Genomic DNA, 17,500 nt, shown 5'->3' on the forward strand with positions numbered 1-17,500 from the left:
CTGGCAGACAGACACACAGACAGGTAGAGAGACAGACAGACACACAGACAGGTAGAGACACAGACAGACACACAGACAGGTAGAGAGACAGACAGACACACAGACAGGTAGAGACACAGACAGACACACAGACAGGTAGAGACACAGACAGACACACAGACAGGTAGAGAGACAGACAGACACACAGACAGGTAGAGACACAGACAGACACACAGACAGGTAGAGACACAGACAGACACACAGACAGGTAGAGACACAGACAGACACACAGACAGGTAGAGAGACAGACAGACACACAGACAGGTAGAGACACAGACAGACACACAGACAGGTAGAGAGACAGACAGACACACAGACAGGTAGAGACACAGACAGACACACAGACAGGTAGAGACACAGACAGACACACAGACAGGTAGAGAGACAGACAGACAGTTAGACAAACAGAAAAACAAACAGAAAAACAGGCAAACAGTTAAGACCTGCTGTGTAACATTTTATTACAAACCACAGAGGTTTAGAATACAGAGTGTCTTTATATGCTGATGATGTTTTATTCTACATTACAGATCCGCTCACAGAGATCCAGCTACAGACAGACAGACAGACAGACAGACAGACAGACAGACAGACAGACAGACAGACAGGCAGGCAGACAGACAGACAGACAGACAGACAGGCAGACAGACAGACAGACAGACAGACAGACAGACAGACAGGCAGACAGACAGACAGACAGACAGACAGACAGACAGACAGGTACCTTGATGCTCTCATAGTCGACCTTGACATTGTCCAGCTGAAACCAAACGCCCTTGACCTTGACCTCTGGGGTGACTCTGGGGGTCAGACAGGTCATCTGAGAGGAAGACAGGACACTGCAGTGCTCCCACACCTGAGAGCCACACAGGCAGAGAGAGAGACAGGCAGAGAGAGAGACAGGCAGAGAGAGAGACAGGCACAGAGATGAATAAACAATAAATGATACATCCAATTATTCAGTGTGACCTTTGACCTTCTCTGATAGATTTGTTAACATTAATAAACAGAAAATGTTTTGGCTGTTTAACCTGTCAATCACCTGCCTGTCACTGCCTGATATTTTTAATAATAACATTAACATTACATTAATAATTATTATTTATTAAATAATTTATTTTAAAAAATCAAAAACAGTTCAGAAAGCTGCTGCATCTGCTTGATGTTTCATGACAATAATATGAAACCAAATGAAATGTAATCTATGAAAATGTGTTTTAAGAAGAGATTTAACAGATGATACTGAATTTGTTCTGATTGGCTGATGCTGAACACCACACAGAGCAGGAAACAGCTGATTGGCTGTCGTCTCACCGTTTCCATGGAGCTGTTGAAGACCAGCTGCTGCCTGGCGGTGAGCAGAGCCAATCGTCTTCTCCGTTTGACCCTCTGCACCTCCAGAGGCTCCACCCACACTGATATGATTGGCTGCTGCACCACGTCCAGGTTCCTGCCTGTCACCCTGATGGCCCGCCCCCCTCTGACCAACCAGGAAGAAGTCAACACCTTATTAGGACATGCAAGTTAAATACTGTTTAAACTAAATTATTTTCAGCTTTTAACTCACTCCTCAACCCTCCACCACCTCCACCCTCAACTCTGCTCACTGCTGACCTCTTCGCCTCCTTCTTTACTGATAAGGTTTCTACCATCAGTAACCAGTTCTCTGAGCCTGACCAGCTCAGTCTGCCTCCAGCTAACAGGGCCTCACTCCTCTCATTTTCCCATCTCACCGAGGAGCAAGTCTCCAAGCTTCTGCTGGACTCTCGTCCCACTACCTGTCCGTTGGACCCCGTACCCTCCAACCTCCCGCAGGCCATTTCGCCCACACTGATCCCTGCAGTCACACACATCATCAACTCCTCACTTACAACAGGTGTGTTCCCCGCTGCTTTTAAACAAGCCCGGGTTACCCTGCTGCTAAAGAAACCTACACTCAACCCATCTCAGGTTGAAAATTACAGGCCGGTTTCACTCCTCACCTTCCTGTCCAAGACTCTTGAGCGCTCAGTCTTTAATCAAGTCTCTGAATTCCTTTCTGAGAACAACCTGTATGATCCTAACCAGTCTGGCTTCAAACACGGACACTCTACTGAGACTGCGCTCTTGTCTGTAGTGGAAACACTGCGATCAGCTAGAGCTGCCGGTCAGTCCTCTGTTCTAATGTTGCTCGACCTATCGGCTGCCTTTGACACGGTGAACCACCAAATCCTCCTCTCCACACTCGCTGAGCTCGGCTTCTCAGGATCTGCTCTCCGCTGGTTTGAGTCTGACCTCTCAGGGAGATCCTTTAGAGTGTCTTGGAGAGGGGAAGTGTCTAAATGTTATTTTTATTTTATTTTTTTGTTTTGTTAAATGTTTTGTCAGATTATGTTTATATTGTATTTGAGGGCCCCCTTGAAAACGAGATGGTACATCTCAAGGGGTTATTCCTAATAAAGAATTTCCATTAAATCGCACTGCTTGTCCACAGGGGAACCTCAAGGGTCAGTGCTTGGACTCCTTCTCTTTTCAATATACACCACCTCACTTGGTGCAGTCATCCGCTCACATGGCTTCTCATACCATTCATATGCTGACGACACCCAGCTCCTCCTGTCGTTCCCGCCGGACGACCCCACGGTCTCGGCACGGATATCGGCACGCCTCGCCGATATCTCGGCACGGATGAAGGAACGCCACCTTCAGCTTAACCTGTCAGAGACTGAGCTCCTTGTCATCCCAGCCAGTCCCTCTGTACAACAACAGATCAGTATCCAGCTCAGCTCAGCTCAGCTCATTCCCACAAAGTCTGCCAGAAACTTGGGTGTCATGATTGATGACCAACTAACCTTTAAGGAGCATGCGGCTTCTGTTGCTCGGTCATGTGGATTTGCCCTGTACAACATCAGGAAGATCAGACCCTACCTGTCTGAACGTGCAGCACAACTCCTAGTACAGGCTCTTGTAATATCAGCCTTGACTACTGCAGCTCCTTCCTGGCAGCGCTCCCGGCATGTACGCTCAAACCTCTGCAGATGATCCAGAACGCGGCGATGCGTCTGGTCTTCAACCGGCCCAAAACAGCACATGTCACTCCGCTGTTCATATCCCTCCACTGGCTCCCCTCGCTGCCCGCATCAAGTTCAAGTCCTTGATGCTCGCCTACAAAGCGGCAACCAAAATGGCTCCGACCGACCTGAACTCCCTCATTCAGGTCTACGCTCCCTCCCGCCCACTACGCTCTGACAAGGAGCGGTGCCTGGTGCTGCCGCCACAACAAGGCCCTAAGTCTCTAGCCAGACTCTTCTTCTGTGGTTCCTCGGTGGTGGAACGAGTTAACAAACTCCATTCGATCCGCAGAGTCCCTCTCAATCTTTAAGAAAAGGCTAAAGACCCAGCTCTTTAGTGAACACCTTCTCACCTGATGGACTGTAATCAAAAAAGAAAAAAAAAATCTTTATCTGCCTCTCTGCCTCGTGGCTCCTCTGTCCTGTCGGACCAGAACTTAGCTTCATGACTCTTACTCTCGTTGTTCTCTCCTGACTAGGTCCTTGCTTGTGTTGTATTAAATCTCATGTGTACGTCGCTTTGGATAAAAGTGTCTGCCAAATTGTAAATTGTAAATTGTAAACTAAATGATCAGTCTACATATAGACAGTAATGGAATGTCAATTGATAATTGATAATAGTTAATTAGCTCTTACTCATAGAAGCTCTCGCCGGGCGTGGCCTCGGTGATGACGGGGTCGTCAAGGTAACGGAAGACGGCGTTGGGAACGGTTCGCTCTGCTTTACCAAACAAAACTCTGAGCGTCACTCCACCAGTTCTGTTACTGGAACCAGTCTTACAAACCAACTGGGTGTCATTCACCTCCTCAACACTAGGAGAGGAGACGAGGAGAGGAGACAAGGACAGGAGAGGAGAGGAGAGGGGAGAGGAGAGGAGAGGAGGAGAGGAGGAGAGGAGAGGAGAGGGGGAGATGAGAGGAGACAAGGACAGGAGAGGAGAGGAGAGGAGGAGAGGAGACAAGGAGAGGAGAGGAGGTTATACATTCTAGTTAGAATTGACTCTATGTTAAAGCAGCAGTAGCAGCAGCTTGTTGAGTCTCTTCTTCTCCACCAGGTGGAGCCAGAGGTTCATTGTCAGAATAACATGAAGCCCATTGAAACAAAAAAATGTAATAGTTGTAGTTTTAAAATCCATTGGAGTCAACAGCAGAAATAAAACATAACAGCTGGTTTGTCTCAACTGTTACGATGATGACTTATTAACTTATTATTATTAACTTAATAACTTGTTAAGTTATTGACATTATTTAGGTAAAGTTTAAGTTAAGGGTTACAGAACAATCTGACCCGTTACAGAACAATCTGACCCGTTACAGTACAGTCTGTCCCGTTACAGTACAGTCTGACCCGTTACAGTACAGTCTGTCCCGTTACAGTAGTCTGACCCGTTACAGTACAGTCTGTCCCGTTACAGTACAGTCTGACCCGTTACAGTACAGTCTGTCCCGTTACAGAACAGTCTGTCCCGTTACAGAACAGTCTGTCCCGTTACAGTACAGTCTGTCCCGTTACAGTACAGTCTGTCCCGTTACAGACCAGTCTGTCCAGTTACAGTACAGTCTGACCCGTTACAGTACAGTCTGACCCGTTACAGTACAGTCTGTCCCGTTACAGAACAGTCTGTCCCGTTACAGAACAATCTGACCCGTTACAGTACAGTCTGTCCCGTTACAGTACAGTCTGACCCGTTACAGTACAGTCTGTCCCGTTACAGTACAGTCTGTCCCGTTACAGAACAATCTGACCCGTTACAGACCAGTCTGTCCCGTTACAGACCAGTCTGTCCGTTACAGTACAGTCTGACCCGTTACAGAACAATCTGTCCCGTTACAGAACAATCTGTCCCGTTACAGACCAGTCTGTCCCGTTACAGACCAGTCTGTCCGTTACAGTACAGTCTGTCCCGTTACAGTACAGTCTGACCCGTTACAGTGCAGTCTGTCCCGTTACAGAACAATCTGACCCGTTACGGTATACAGATTATATATAGATTATATAGATTATTAGTACAGGTGGCCTGCTGTACTGCTGGTTACTGAAACATCAGTCCATGTCAGTTCAGGACTATCTAGTGCTGGATGACAGGTCGATATTCTTGTTTCTGGTCTCCGTGAATCACAAGGTGATGATCTGACAGTTCTGCTGTCTGAACTGATGAGAACCAGCAGATTGTATTTAAACACAAAATGAGGTATGAAACATTTGAAGGAATATTATTTGAAAATGTCAGTTTTGTTTGACATCACAGCAAACATCACTCAGTTCAATGGGATGAAGTGAGTCATATCATGATGTTTATCCATCTCAAAAAAATCCTTATGATTATCGTGAGATTGATTTCAACCATATCGCCCAGTACTAGTACTACGAGTTTAGTAGTACTCACATGTAGCATGGCTGTACTCCCAGGTACACAGTCAGGTCAGTAGTCTGTAGTAGTAGTAGTAGTAGTAGTATAGTTTGCAGTACTCACATGTAGCATGGCTGTACTCCCAGGTACACAGTCAGGTCAGTAGTCTGTAGTAGTAGTAGTAGTAGTAGTATAGTTTGCAGTACTCACATGTAGCATGGCTGTACTCCCAGGTACACAGTCAGGTCAGTAGTCTGTAGTAGTAGTAGTAGTAGTAGTATAGTTTGCAGTACTCACATGTAGCATGGCTGTACTCCCAGGTACACAGTCAGGTCAGTAGTCTGTAGTAGTAGTAGTAGTATAGTTTGCAGTACTCACATGTAGCATGGCTGTACTCCCAGGTACACAGTCAGGTCAGTAGTCTGTAGTAGTAGTAGTAGTATAGTTTGCAGTACTCACATGTAGCATGGCTGTACTCCCAGGTACACGCTCAGGTCGGCCGTCTGTCCTGTCAGAAGTTTTCGGCCCTGAACCGTCAGTCTGGTTCCTCCAGACAGAGGACCGAGACCCGGAACCAGAGCCACCAGCTGGGGGTCCTGCACACACACACACACACACACACACACACACACACACACACGTTTAGAACATTACAGAATTTGGTTTTCCGCTTGTGTGTTGTGCAGGTGTGTGTGTGTGCTGTCTGTCTGTTTATCTATCTATTGATTTATTGATCTGCTGATTTATTGATCTGTTACCTGATAGGTGAAGCTCTGTGTCGACCTTCCAGCTGGGGTCGTTCCCACGGAAACCAGGACAGGCCCCTCCCTCTGCTCCCCACTGGGCTGCAACTCACACACTATCCTGCACACACACACACACACACACACACACACACACACACACATTACATTATATTATATTATACTGATTGTTACTGTCTGGACGCTTCATAAATGAAACTTGTCGTCTGTTTCCAGGTCGTGCGTGTGTGTGTGCGTGTGTGTGTGTGTGCGTGTGTGTGTGCGTGTGTGTGTGTGTGTTACCTGGTAGAGATCTGGTAGCCGTCAGACTGGGGGAGACACGGCACTCCGGCCACAGTGACTCCGCCCACCACATCCTGGTACTTCATCCCCAGGTTCGAACCTCTGATGGTTACTAGGATACCGCCTTCCAGAGGACCAGAGACCGGGAGTACCTGCAGACAGACAGACAGACAGACAGACAGGTAGACAGGTAGACAGGTAGACAGACAGACAGACAGACAGACAGACAGACAGGCAGACAGACAGACAGACAGACAGACAGACAGACAGACAGACAGGCAGACAGACAGACAGACAGACAGACAGACAGGTAGACAGGCAGACAGACAGGTAGACAGGCAGACAGACAGACAGACAGACAGACAGGTAGACAGACAGACAGGCAGACAGACAGACAGACAGACAGGCAGACAGACAGACAGGCAGACAGACAGACAGACAGACAGACAGGCAGACAGACAGACAGGCAGACAGACAGACAGGCAGACAGACAGACAGGCAGACAGAAATCAGGTTTGTGGAGGAACAAGGTCTGAACTAATTAACTGAACTGAAACACATCCACACCACCACTGACAAAACACCTTCAGTCAGCAGTCAGACAGACAGGCAGACAGACAGACAGGCATCATGGTCTGATTGGAATGTTTCCATGGCAACAAACAAGGAAAAGGCCTCAACTTTGTGGTTCAACATGGCCGACATTTCTCTGGATAAATACAGACTGGTTTCTACAGATACTGATAGAGTGATTGATTGATTGATTGATTGATTAATTAGGGATTGGTCCTTTACCCGTGTGATCTGCGGAGGGGGGCAGGTGTCTGCAGGAATGCTGGAGCAGGATTGGTTGTAAACACAGCTGGGGGCGGGGCTTCCTGGACACCAGACACACCCATACTCCTCTGGCACCGCCCGGCACTGAGAGCAATCCGATTGGCCGGCTGAGCAGTCATACAACTGGACTGGATGAGAACATGAGAGATAATGATGGATAATGAGAAATAATTCACCAATCATTTAGAGACAATGAGAGATAACGAGAGATGACAAGAGATAATGCAGATTTGAGAGATAACAGGATAAGGTCTTGGAAAATGTTATTGATTATTAGTCAGCTGGTTCTCACGGCGGAGGCGGGGCTTGGCGTCGATGCGTCGCTCTCCTCTCCTCAGATAGACAGGAGCCGAATACTGGAGCTGACTGACTGCATACTGGAACTACAGACAGACAGACAGACAGGTAGACAGACAGACAGACAGACAGACAGACAGGTAGACAGACAGACAGACAGACAGACAGACAGACAGACGGACAGGCAGAGAGACAGACAGACAGACAGACAGACAGGCAGGCAGACAGACAGACAGGCAGACAGACAGGCAGACAGGCAGACAGACAGGCAGACAGACAGACAGACAGACAGACAGACAGACAGACAGGCAGACAGCATTATCAATGTTCAGCAAAAACCTCCTGGTCAAACTTGATCAATTTTCTATCGATGAGTGTTTTGATCAATTAATCGATGAATCTAAATAAATCGTTTGTTAAAAATGCGACTGAACATTTCAGAGTTTAACGTTCATTGTTTCATGTTATTTCCTGAGTGCAAACAGAACAGACCACTGGTTCCAGTGGATCCAGATCAGGAACCACTGGAACCAGATCAGGAACCACTGGAACCAGACCACTGGATCCACTGGAACCAGACCAGGATCCACTGGAACCAGATCAGGAACCACTGGAACCAGACCACTGGATCCACTGGAACCAGATCAGGAACCACTGGAACCAGATCAGGAACCACTGGAACTAGACCACTGGATCCACTGGAAGGTGAAGGTGTGTGTGTGTGTGTTACCTGGTGTGGGCTGCAGGTGAAGGTGTGTGTGTGTGTGTTACCTGGTGTGGGCTGCAGGTGAAGGTGTGTGTGTGTGTGTTACCTGGTGTGGGCTGCAGGTGAAGGTGTGTGTGTCGTGTGTTTTCTCCACTGTAGCTGTCAGGTTGAACTGGACTCCCTCGATTTCCACCACACACACATAGTCAGCCTCATCCTGCATGAACACACACACACAACACACACACACACACACACACACACACACACACACACTGTCAATGTTAGACTACAAGGTTTAACAGCTTGAAGAATCTTGTTGTATTGTAGTTTTTCCCTCAGCCTTCAGACTCCGGCTGCAGCATCATGTGACTGAAGTGACATCAGAGCGGCCGATACGTCACTAGTGACTGTCGTGTCTGAACTAAACCAACTAACAACAAACCAACTAACAACAAACCAACTAACAACAAAACAACTAACAACAAACCAACTAACAACAAACCAACTAACAACAAACCAACTAACAACAAAACAACTAACAACAAACCAACTAACAACAAACCAACTAACAACAAACCAACTAACAACAAACCAACTAACAACAAAACAACTAACAACAAACCAACTAACAACAAACCAACTAACAACAAACCAACTAACCAACTAACAACAAACCAACTAACCAACTAACAACAAACCAACTAACAACAAACCAACTAACCAACTAACAACAAACCAACTAACAACAAACCAACTAACCAACTAACAACAAACCAACTAACAACAAAACAACTAACAACAAAACAACTAACAACAAACCAACTAACAACAAAACAACTAACAACAAAACAACTAACAACAAACCAACTAACAACAAACCAACTAACAACAAACCAACTAACAACAAAACAACTAACAACAAACCAACTAACAACAAACCAACTAACAACAAACCAACTAACAACAAACCAACTAACAACAAACCAACTAACCAACTAACAACAAACCAACTAACCAACTAACAACAAACCAACTAACAACAAACCAACTAACAACAAACCAACTAACCAACTAACAACAAACCAACTAACAACAAACCAACTAACAACAAACCAACTAACAACAAACCAACTAACAACAAACCAACTAACAACAAACCAACTAACAACAAACCAACTAACCAACTAACAACAAACCAACTAACCAACTAACAACAAACCAACTAACAACAAACCAACTAACAACAAACCAACTAACCAACTAACAACAAACCAACTAACCAACTAACAACAAACCAACTAACAACAAACCAACTAACAACAAACCAACTAACAACAAACCAACTAACAACAAACCAACTAACAACAAACCAACTAACCAACTAACAACAAACCAACTAACCAACTAACAACAAACCAACTAACAACAAACCAACTAACCAACTAACAACAAACCAACTAACAACAAACCAACTAACCAACTAACAACAAACCAACTAACAACAAAACAACTAACAACAAAACAACTAACAACAAACCAACTAACAACAAACCAACTAACAACAAACCAACTAACCAACTAACAACAAAACAACTAACAACAAACCAACTAACCAACTAACAACAAAACAACTAACAACAAACCAACTAACAACAAACCAACTACCAACAAACCAACTAACCAACTAACAACAAACCAACTAACCAACTAACAACAAACCAACTAACAACAAACCAACTAACCAACTAACAACAAACCAACTAACAACAAACCAACTAACAACAAAACAACTAACAACAAACCAACTAACAACAAACCAACTAACAACAAACCAACTAACAACAAAACAACTAACAACAAACCAACTAACCAACTAACAACAAACCAACTAACCAACTAACAACAAACCAACTAACAACAAACCAACTAACCAACTAACAACAAACCAACTAACAACAAACCAACTAACAACAAACCAACTAACAACAAACCAACTAACAACAAACCAACTAACCAACTAACAACAAACCAACTAACCAACTAACAACAAATCAACTAACAACAAACCAACTAACCAACTAACAACAAACCAACTAACAACAAACCAACTAACCAACTAACAACAAACCAACTAACCAACTAACAACAAACCAACTAACAACAAACCAACTAACCAACTAACAACAAACCAACTAACAACAAACCAACTAACCAACTAACAACAAACCAACTAACAACAAAACAACTAACAACAAACCAACTAACAACAAACCAACTAACAACAAACCAACTAACAGCAAACCAACTAACCAACTAACAACAAACCAACTAACAACAAACCAACTAACAACAAACCAACTAACAACAAACCAACTAACCAACTAACAACAAAACAACTAACAACAAACCAACTAACAACAAACCAACTAACAACAAAACAACTAACAACAAACCAACTAACAACAAACCAACTAACCAACTAACAACAAACCAACTAACAACAAACCAACTAACAACAAACCAACTAACCAACTAACAACAAAACAACTAACAACAAACCAACTAACAACAAACCAACTAACCAACTAACAACAAACCAACTAACAACAAACCAACTAACAACAAAACAACTAACAACAAACCAACTAACAACAAACCAACTAACCAACTAACAACAAAACAACTAACAACAAACCAACTAACAACAAACCAACTAACAACAAACCAACTAACAACAAACCAACTAACCAACTAACAACAAAACAACTAACAACAAACCAACTAACAACAAACCAACTAACAACAAAACAACTAACAACAAACCAACTAACAACTAACCAACTAACAACAAACCAACTAACAACAAACCAACTAACAACAAATCAACTAACAACAAACCAACTAACCAACTAACCAACTAACAACAAACCAACTAACAACAAACCAACTAACCAACTAACCAACTAACAACAAACCAACTAACAACAAACCAACTAACCAACTAACCAACTAACAAATAACAAACGATCAAAGTAACAAATGAATGAACCAACGAACAAAACAACAAATGAGCGAACAAACGATTAAACAAAAAAGCCAATGAATGATCAAACAAACCAACAAACCAACGATTGAACCTCCAAACAAACAAACGAACGATCAAACAAACACACACTGAGCCCAAAATAAATGTACAGAGTACAAAGTAAATGTCCAAGTTTCACAAAGTAAAAATGAATGTAATTCTAACAGCAGTAGTACTTACAGTGTAAATGAATTAATAATGAATGTAATTAGTACTCACAGTGTAAATGTCCAGGTTTCGGCCCAGTAGCACCAGAGTCGTAGTGAAGCCCATGGGCACTAAGGCAGAACCCTGCAGGGAGAAGACCAGGGGACAGGAGGACGGACCTGGAGACAGCTGGAGAGAGAGAGACAGGGTGAGCAGAGAGACAGACAGGAGGACGGACCTGGAGACGGCTGGAGAGAGAGAGACAGGGTGAGCAGAGAGACAGACAGGAGGACGGACCTGGAGACGGCTGGAGAGAGAGAGACAGGGTGAGCAGAGAGACAGACAGGAGGACGGACCTGGAGACAGCTGGAGAGAGAGAGACAGGGTGAGCAGAGAGACAGACAGGAGGACGGACCTGGAGACAGCTGGAGAGAGAGACAGGGTGAGCAGAGAGACAGACAGGAGGACGGACCTGGAGACAGCTGGAGAGAGAGAGACAGGGTGAGCAGAGAGACAGACAGGAGGACGGACCTGGAGACAGCTGGAGAGAGAGAGACAGGGTGAGCAGAGAGACAGACAGGAGGACGGACCTGGAGACAGCTGGAGAGAGAGAGACAGGGTGAGCAGAGAGACAGACAGGAGGACGGACCTGGAGAGAGACAGACAGGAGGACGGACCTGGAGACAGCTGGAGAGAGAGAGACAGGGTGAGCAGAGAGACAGACAGGAGGACGGACCTGGAGAGAGACAGACAGGAGGACGGACCTGGAGACAGCTGGAGAGAGAGACAGGGTGAGCAGAGAGACAGACAGGAGGACGGACCTGGAGACAGCTGGAGAGAGAGACAGGGTGAGCAGAGAGACAGACAGGAGGACGGACCTGGAGACAGCTGGAGAGAGAGACAGGGTGAGCAGAGAGACACACAGGAGGACGGACCTGGAGACAGCTGGAGAGAGAGACCGGGTGAGCAGAGAGACAGACAGGAGGACGGACCTGGAGACAGCTGGAGAGAGAGAGACAGGGTGAGCAGAGAGACAGACAGGAGGACGGACCTGGAGACAGCTGGAGAGAGAGACAGGGTGAGCAGAGAGACAGACAGGAGGACGGACCTGGAGACAGCTGGAGAGAGAGAGACAGGGTGAGCAGAGAGACAGACAGACAGACAGACAGACAGACAGACTGACTGTCTTACCCTCTGGTTCAGGATGATGTGCTGGTTAGGACAGCTGTGGTTTGGAGAACAGAGTTGATCCAGTGGACACCAGTTACAAGACCAGACACTGCTGACACACGCCAGGCACCTGAGGGGTAATATCATTATTATTATTATTAATGTTATTATTATTGTTATTATTATGATTACTGTTGTTGTTGTTGTGACGCATTGCCATAGCAGTTGATGTTCAGGCCAGACGTCCAGAGGACAGCCTTTACTGACTTTACTGAGTTTAGACTTAACTGAGTTTACAGACTTTACTGACTTTACTGACTTTACTGAGTTTAGACTTAACTGAGTTTACAGACTTTACTGAGTTTAGACTTAACTGAGTTTACAGACTTTACTGACTTTACTGAGTTTACAGATTTTACTGACTTTACTGAGTTTAGACTTAACTGAGTTTACAGATTTTACTGACTTTACTGACTTTACTGAGTTTAGACTTAACTGAGTTTACAGATTTTGCTGACTTTACTGACTTTACTGAGTTTAGACTTAACTGAGTTTACAGATTTTACTGACTTTACTGACTTTACTGAGTTTAGACTTAACTGAGTTTACAGACTTTACTGAGTTTAGACTTAACTGAGTTTACAGACTTTACTGACTTTACTGAGTTTAGATTTAACTGAGTTTACAGACTTTACTGACTTTACTGAGTTTACAGATTTTACGGACTTTACAGACTTTACTGACTTTACTGACTTTACAGATTTTACAGATTTGACTGACTTTACAGACTTTACTGACTTTACAGATTTGACTGACTTTACTGACTTTACTGAGTTTCCTGACTTTACTGAGTTTCCTGACTTTACTGACTTTACTGACTTTACTGACTTTATGGAGTTTACAGACTTTACTGACTTTACAGACTTTACTGACTTTCCAGACTTTCCAGACTTTACTGACTTTACAGACTTTACAGACTTTACTGAGTTTACAGACTTTACTGACTTTACTGACTTTACAGATTTTACTGACTTTACAGACGTTACTGACTTAACGGAGTTTACAAACTTTACTGAGTTTACAGACTTTACTGATTTTACTGACTTTACAGACTTTACTGAGTTTACAGACTTTACTGAGTTTACAGACTTTACTGACTTTACTGATTTTACTGACTTTCCAGACTTTACTGAGTTTACAGACTTTACTGACTTTACAGATTTGACTGACTTTACTGACTTTACTGAGTTTCCTGACTTTACTGAGTTTCCTGACTTTACTGACTTTACTGACTTTACTGACTTTATGGAGTTTACAGACTTTACTGACTTTACAGACTTTACTGACTTTCCAGACTTTCCAGACTTTACTGACTTTACAGACTTTACAGACTTTACTGAGTTTACAGACTTTACTGACTTTACTGACTTTACAGATTTTACTGACTTTACAGACGTTACTGACTTAACGGAGTTTACAAACTTTACTGAGTTTACAGACTTTACTGATTTTACTGACTTTACAGACTTTACTGAGTTTACAGACTTTACTGAGTTTACAGACTTTACTGACTTTACTGATTTTACTGACTTTCCAGACTTTACTGAGTTTACAGACTTTACTGACTTTACTGACTTTACTGAGTTTAGACTTTCCAGACTTTCCAGACTTTACTGAGTTTACAGACTTTACTGACTTTACTGAGTTTACAGATTTTACTGACTTTACAGACTTTACTGACTTTACTGACTTTACTGACTTTACAGATTTTACTGACTTTCCAGACTTTACTGACTTTACTGAGTTTCCTGACTTTACTGACTTTACTGACTTTACTGAGTTTAGACTTTCCAGACTTTACTGAGTTTACAGATTTTACTGACTTTACAGACTTTACTGACTTTACTGAGTTTACAGACTTTACTGACTTTACTGAGTTTACAGAGTTTACAGACTTTACTGACTTTACTGAGTTTACAGACTTTACTGAGTTTCCTGACTTTACTGAGTTTACAGACTTTACAGACTTTACTGACTTTACTGATCAATCAACTATCAATGATTGGATGAACACAAATTTCTTAAAACTGAATGAAGATAAGACAGAAATACTTTTGGTCGGCCCCAAAGCCAAAAGAGAAGAACTCTCCACAAGACTTGGGAACCTGAATCCGTCGATCAAATCAGAAGTAACAAGCCTGGGTGTTATCTTAGATTCTGATCTAACTTTTAATTCCCATATAAACAAGGTGACCAGAACAGCATTCTTTCATCTTAGAAATATTGCCAAGGTGCGGCCCTTCCTAACCCAGAAAGATGCTGGAAAGCTAACTCACGTGTTTGTTAAAAGTAGACTGGACTACTGCAACGCCCTTTTTACCGGCCTCCCTAAAAAGTCTATTGAGAGGCTTCAGCTGATCCAAAACTCTGCAGCTAGGCTTTTAACAAAAACAAGGAAGCAAGAGCATATCACTCCGGTTTTAGCTGCATTGCTCTGGCTCCCAGTGTCCTTTAGAATTGATTTTAAAGTTCTTTTACTTGTATACAAAGCTCTTAATGGCTTAGGACCGGCCTACATTACAGAATCCCTGCTGTTCTACATTCCATCAAGACGCTCAGGTCTTCTGCTGCTGGTTTGTTAGAAGTACAAAACCCCACTCAGAAGAAGATTGGGGATGCAGCCTTTTTTAACTCTGCTCCTAAACTGTGGAACACCCTGCCAGAGAATATTAGAGAGGCTCTGTAAGCATTTTCAAACGACTGCTAAAAACTTATCTTTTCAGCTTAGCTTTTAAATAGCCTTCATTTTAACTGTTTCTGTTCAGGATCCCAACAGAGCTGACACGGGCAAGTACGAATTTTCATTGGTCTTGTCCGGGTAATGCTTACTTGCACGAGTGAACACTATATGTGGGGGGGACAGAGCTTTACCCTGTATGATCCTCATCCATCTGTGGATGGGGAGGTTTTTGACCAAGAGGAGAATCTATGATTCTCATCTGCCTTAGGCAGTGAGATCTGACATAAATATCAGATCAAGAGTAGAATCAGGAAGGACAGGGGAAAAGAAAATTAAAGAAAAACATATGGGTTCACTCACAATGTGCATCTAACAGTGGGAGTGTTTGTTGTGTTCTTTTATCTTTCTATTTTACTTGATTTGATTCTTTTAATGCAGTGCATCTTGCTTGTTCTTTTATATGAATTTTATCTTTTTATCTGTCTCTCATCTGCCTTTTATTGATGTAAAGCACCTTGAGCTGCATGTTGTGTATGAAAGGTGCTATACAAATAAAGGTTATTATTATTATTATTATTATTATTACTGAGTTTAGACTTTCCAGACTTTACTGAGTTTAGACTTTCAAGACTTTCCAGACTTTACTGAGTTTAGACTTTCCAGACTTTACTGAGTTTAGACTTTCCAGACTTTACTGACTTTACTGAGTTTAGACTTTCCAGACTTTACTGACTTTACTGAGTTTAGACTTTCCAGACTTTACTGACTTTACAGACTTTCCTGAGTTTAGACTTTACTGACTTTATAGACTTTACAGGCTTTACAGACTTTAGTTTCTGTTTGAACCCCTTCCCTTGAGGTCTATGAAGACCAAAACCTCATGCCATAAGAACAGTTTCTTCCCCATGGCAGTGGGACACACAAACACCCTCCCTGCCCCCCACTGACTCTGTGTGTGTGTATGTGTGTGTGTGTGTGTGTGTGTGTGTGTGAGTGTGTGTGCACGCGCGTGTCTCACTGTGAGCTCTGGTTCAGTCGGCCCACGGCTCCACAGTCGTAGAAGGTCATGTTGCCCTGGGTGATGGTCACATGACCGAACATCAGCGACACGCGAAGGATCATGTGATCTGGAAACAGGAAGTAACAGGAACAGACTGAATAGCAGGAAGTCATGAGTCACATCCTGGTAGTTTCCATGGTAACCACCCTCCGTTTACCTCCAGATTTCAAGTGATCAGGTAGCGAGTTCCAGGACTTTGCTCCTTTCACAGAAAATGCTGTCTGAGCAAAAGATGTTTTGCAGAATGAAACTTTACAATTGAAGCTGCTCTGGTGGATCTGCTGCAGCTCTGTAGTCTCTTGATGTATTTACAGAAAGGCTGAGGAGCAAGTCCATTTAAACATTTAAACACAAGCTTTACATAATGAAAATCAATAAAGTTTGCAAAACTTAAAATCTTGTATGGTACCTTATTTGCTTTTTGTCTAAGATTTTCAAGGCCCGATTGTACAGACACTCTATGGATTTAATTACTGACTGGTTGGCCTGGGACCAGGTAGTTAAACCATAGGACAGATGTGAAAATATCATTGAATTTAAGAACAGCAAGGCACAGTCAAATGTCAAGCAATTTCTTATCATCTTGAAACAGCTAAGGTTAGCCTTAATCGTTTTACAAATCTTTTTAGCATGACTTTTAAAATTTAACTGAGAATCTAAAATGATCCCTAAATACTTCACCTCTGTTACTTGTTCAATGAGCTCACCTTTAATTCTAACATTCAAGGATTCTGTTGCAGGTAGCTTTTTAATGGAAAAACAGATGGACTTTGTTTTCTTATGCCTACCATACACTAGAAGACTTTGAAAAGACTTTGAAAAGACTTTGAAAAGACTTTGAAAAGACTAAAGTCTGACACCCTCTCACATCCAGCTCACATCTAAAGACAATGTGTCATAAGTCACTGAGTTTTTAGTCACAGACTATAAGATTTTGCAAAGACTGGCTACCGTACACTAGAAGACTTT

General features: G+C 43.2%; 1 protein-coding gene across 1 annotated transcript in view; it reads right to left on the reverse strand.

Moving 5' to 3' along the window:
* Positions 1–17,500, reverse strand: part of plxnb3 (plexin B3) — a 64,137-nt gene that overhangs the window by 27,753 nt on the left and 18,884 nt on the right. The window contains exons 11-22 of the mRNA XM_078288042.1: positions 16,490–16,598; positions 12,753–12,861; positions 11,634–11,750; positions 8,433–8,543; positions 7,616–7,706; positions 7,282–7,451; positions 6,487–6,638; positions 6,199–6,304; positions 5,900–6,036; positions 3,726–3,902; positions 1,354–1,519; positions 764–895 (exon numbers count right to left, since the gene is read on the reverse strand). Of these exons, the coding sequence (XP_078144168.1) occupies positions 764–895; positions 1,354–1,519; positions 3,726–3,902; positions 5,900–6,036; positions 6,199–6,304; positions 6,487–6,638; positions 7,282–7,451; positions 7,616–7,706; positions 8,433–8,543; positions 11,634–11,750; positions 12,753–12,861; positions 16,490–16,598 (1,577 nt within the window). The remainder of the gene's footprint in view (positions 1–763; positions 896–1,353; positions 1,520–3,725; positions 3,903–5,899; positions 6,037–6,198; positions 6,305–6,486; positions 6,639–7,281; positions 7,452–7,615; positions 7,707–8,432; positions 8,544–11,633; positions 11,751–12,752; positions 12,862–16,489; positions 16,599–17,500) is intronic.

Source organism: Centroberyx gerrardi, chromosome 14, assembly GCF_048128805.1.
Source record: "Centroberyx gerrardi isolate f3 chromosome 14, fCenGer3.hap1.cur.20231027, whole genome shotgun sequence".
Lineage (NCBI taxonomy): Eukaryota > Metazoa > Chordata > Actinopteri > Beryciformes > Berycidae > Centroberyx > Centroberyx gerrardi.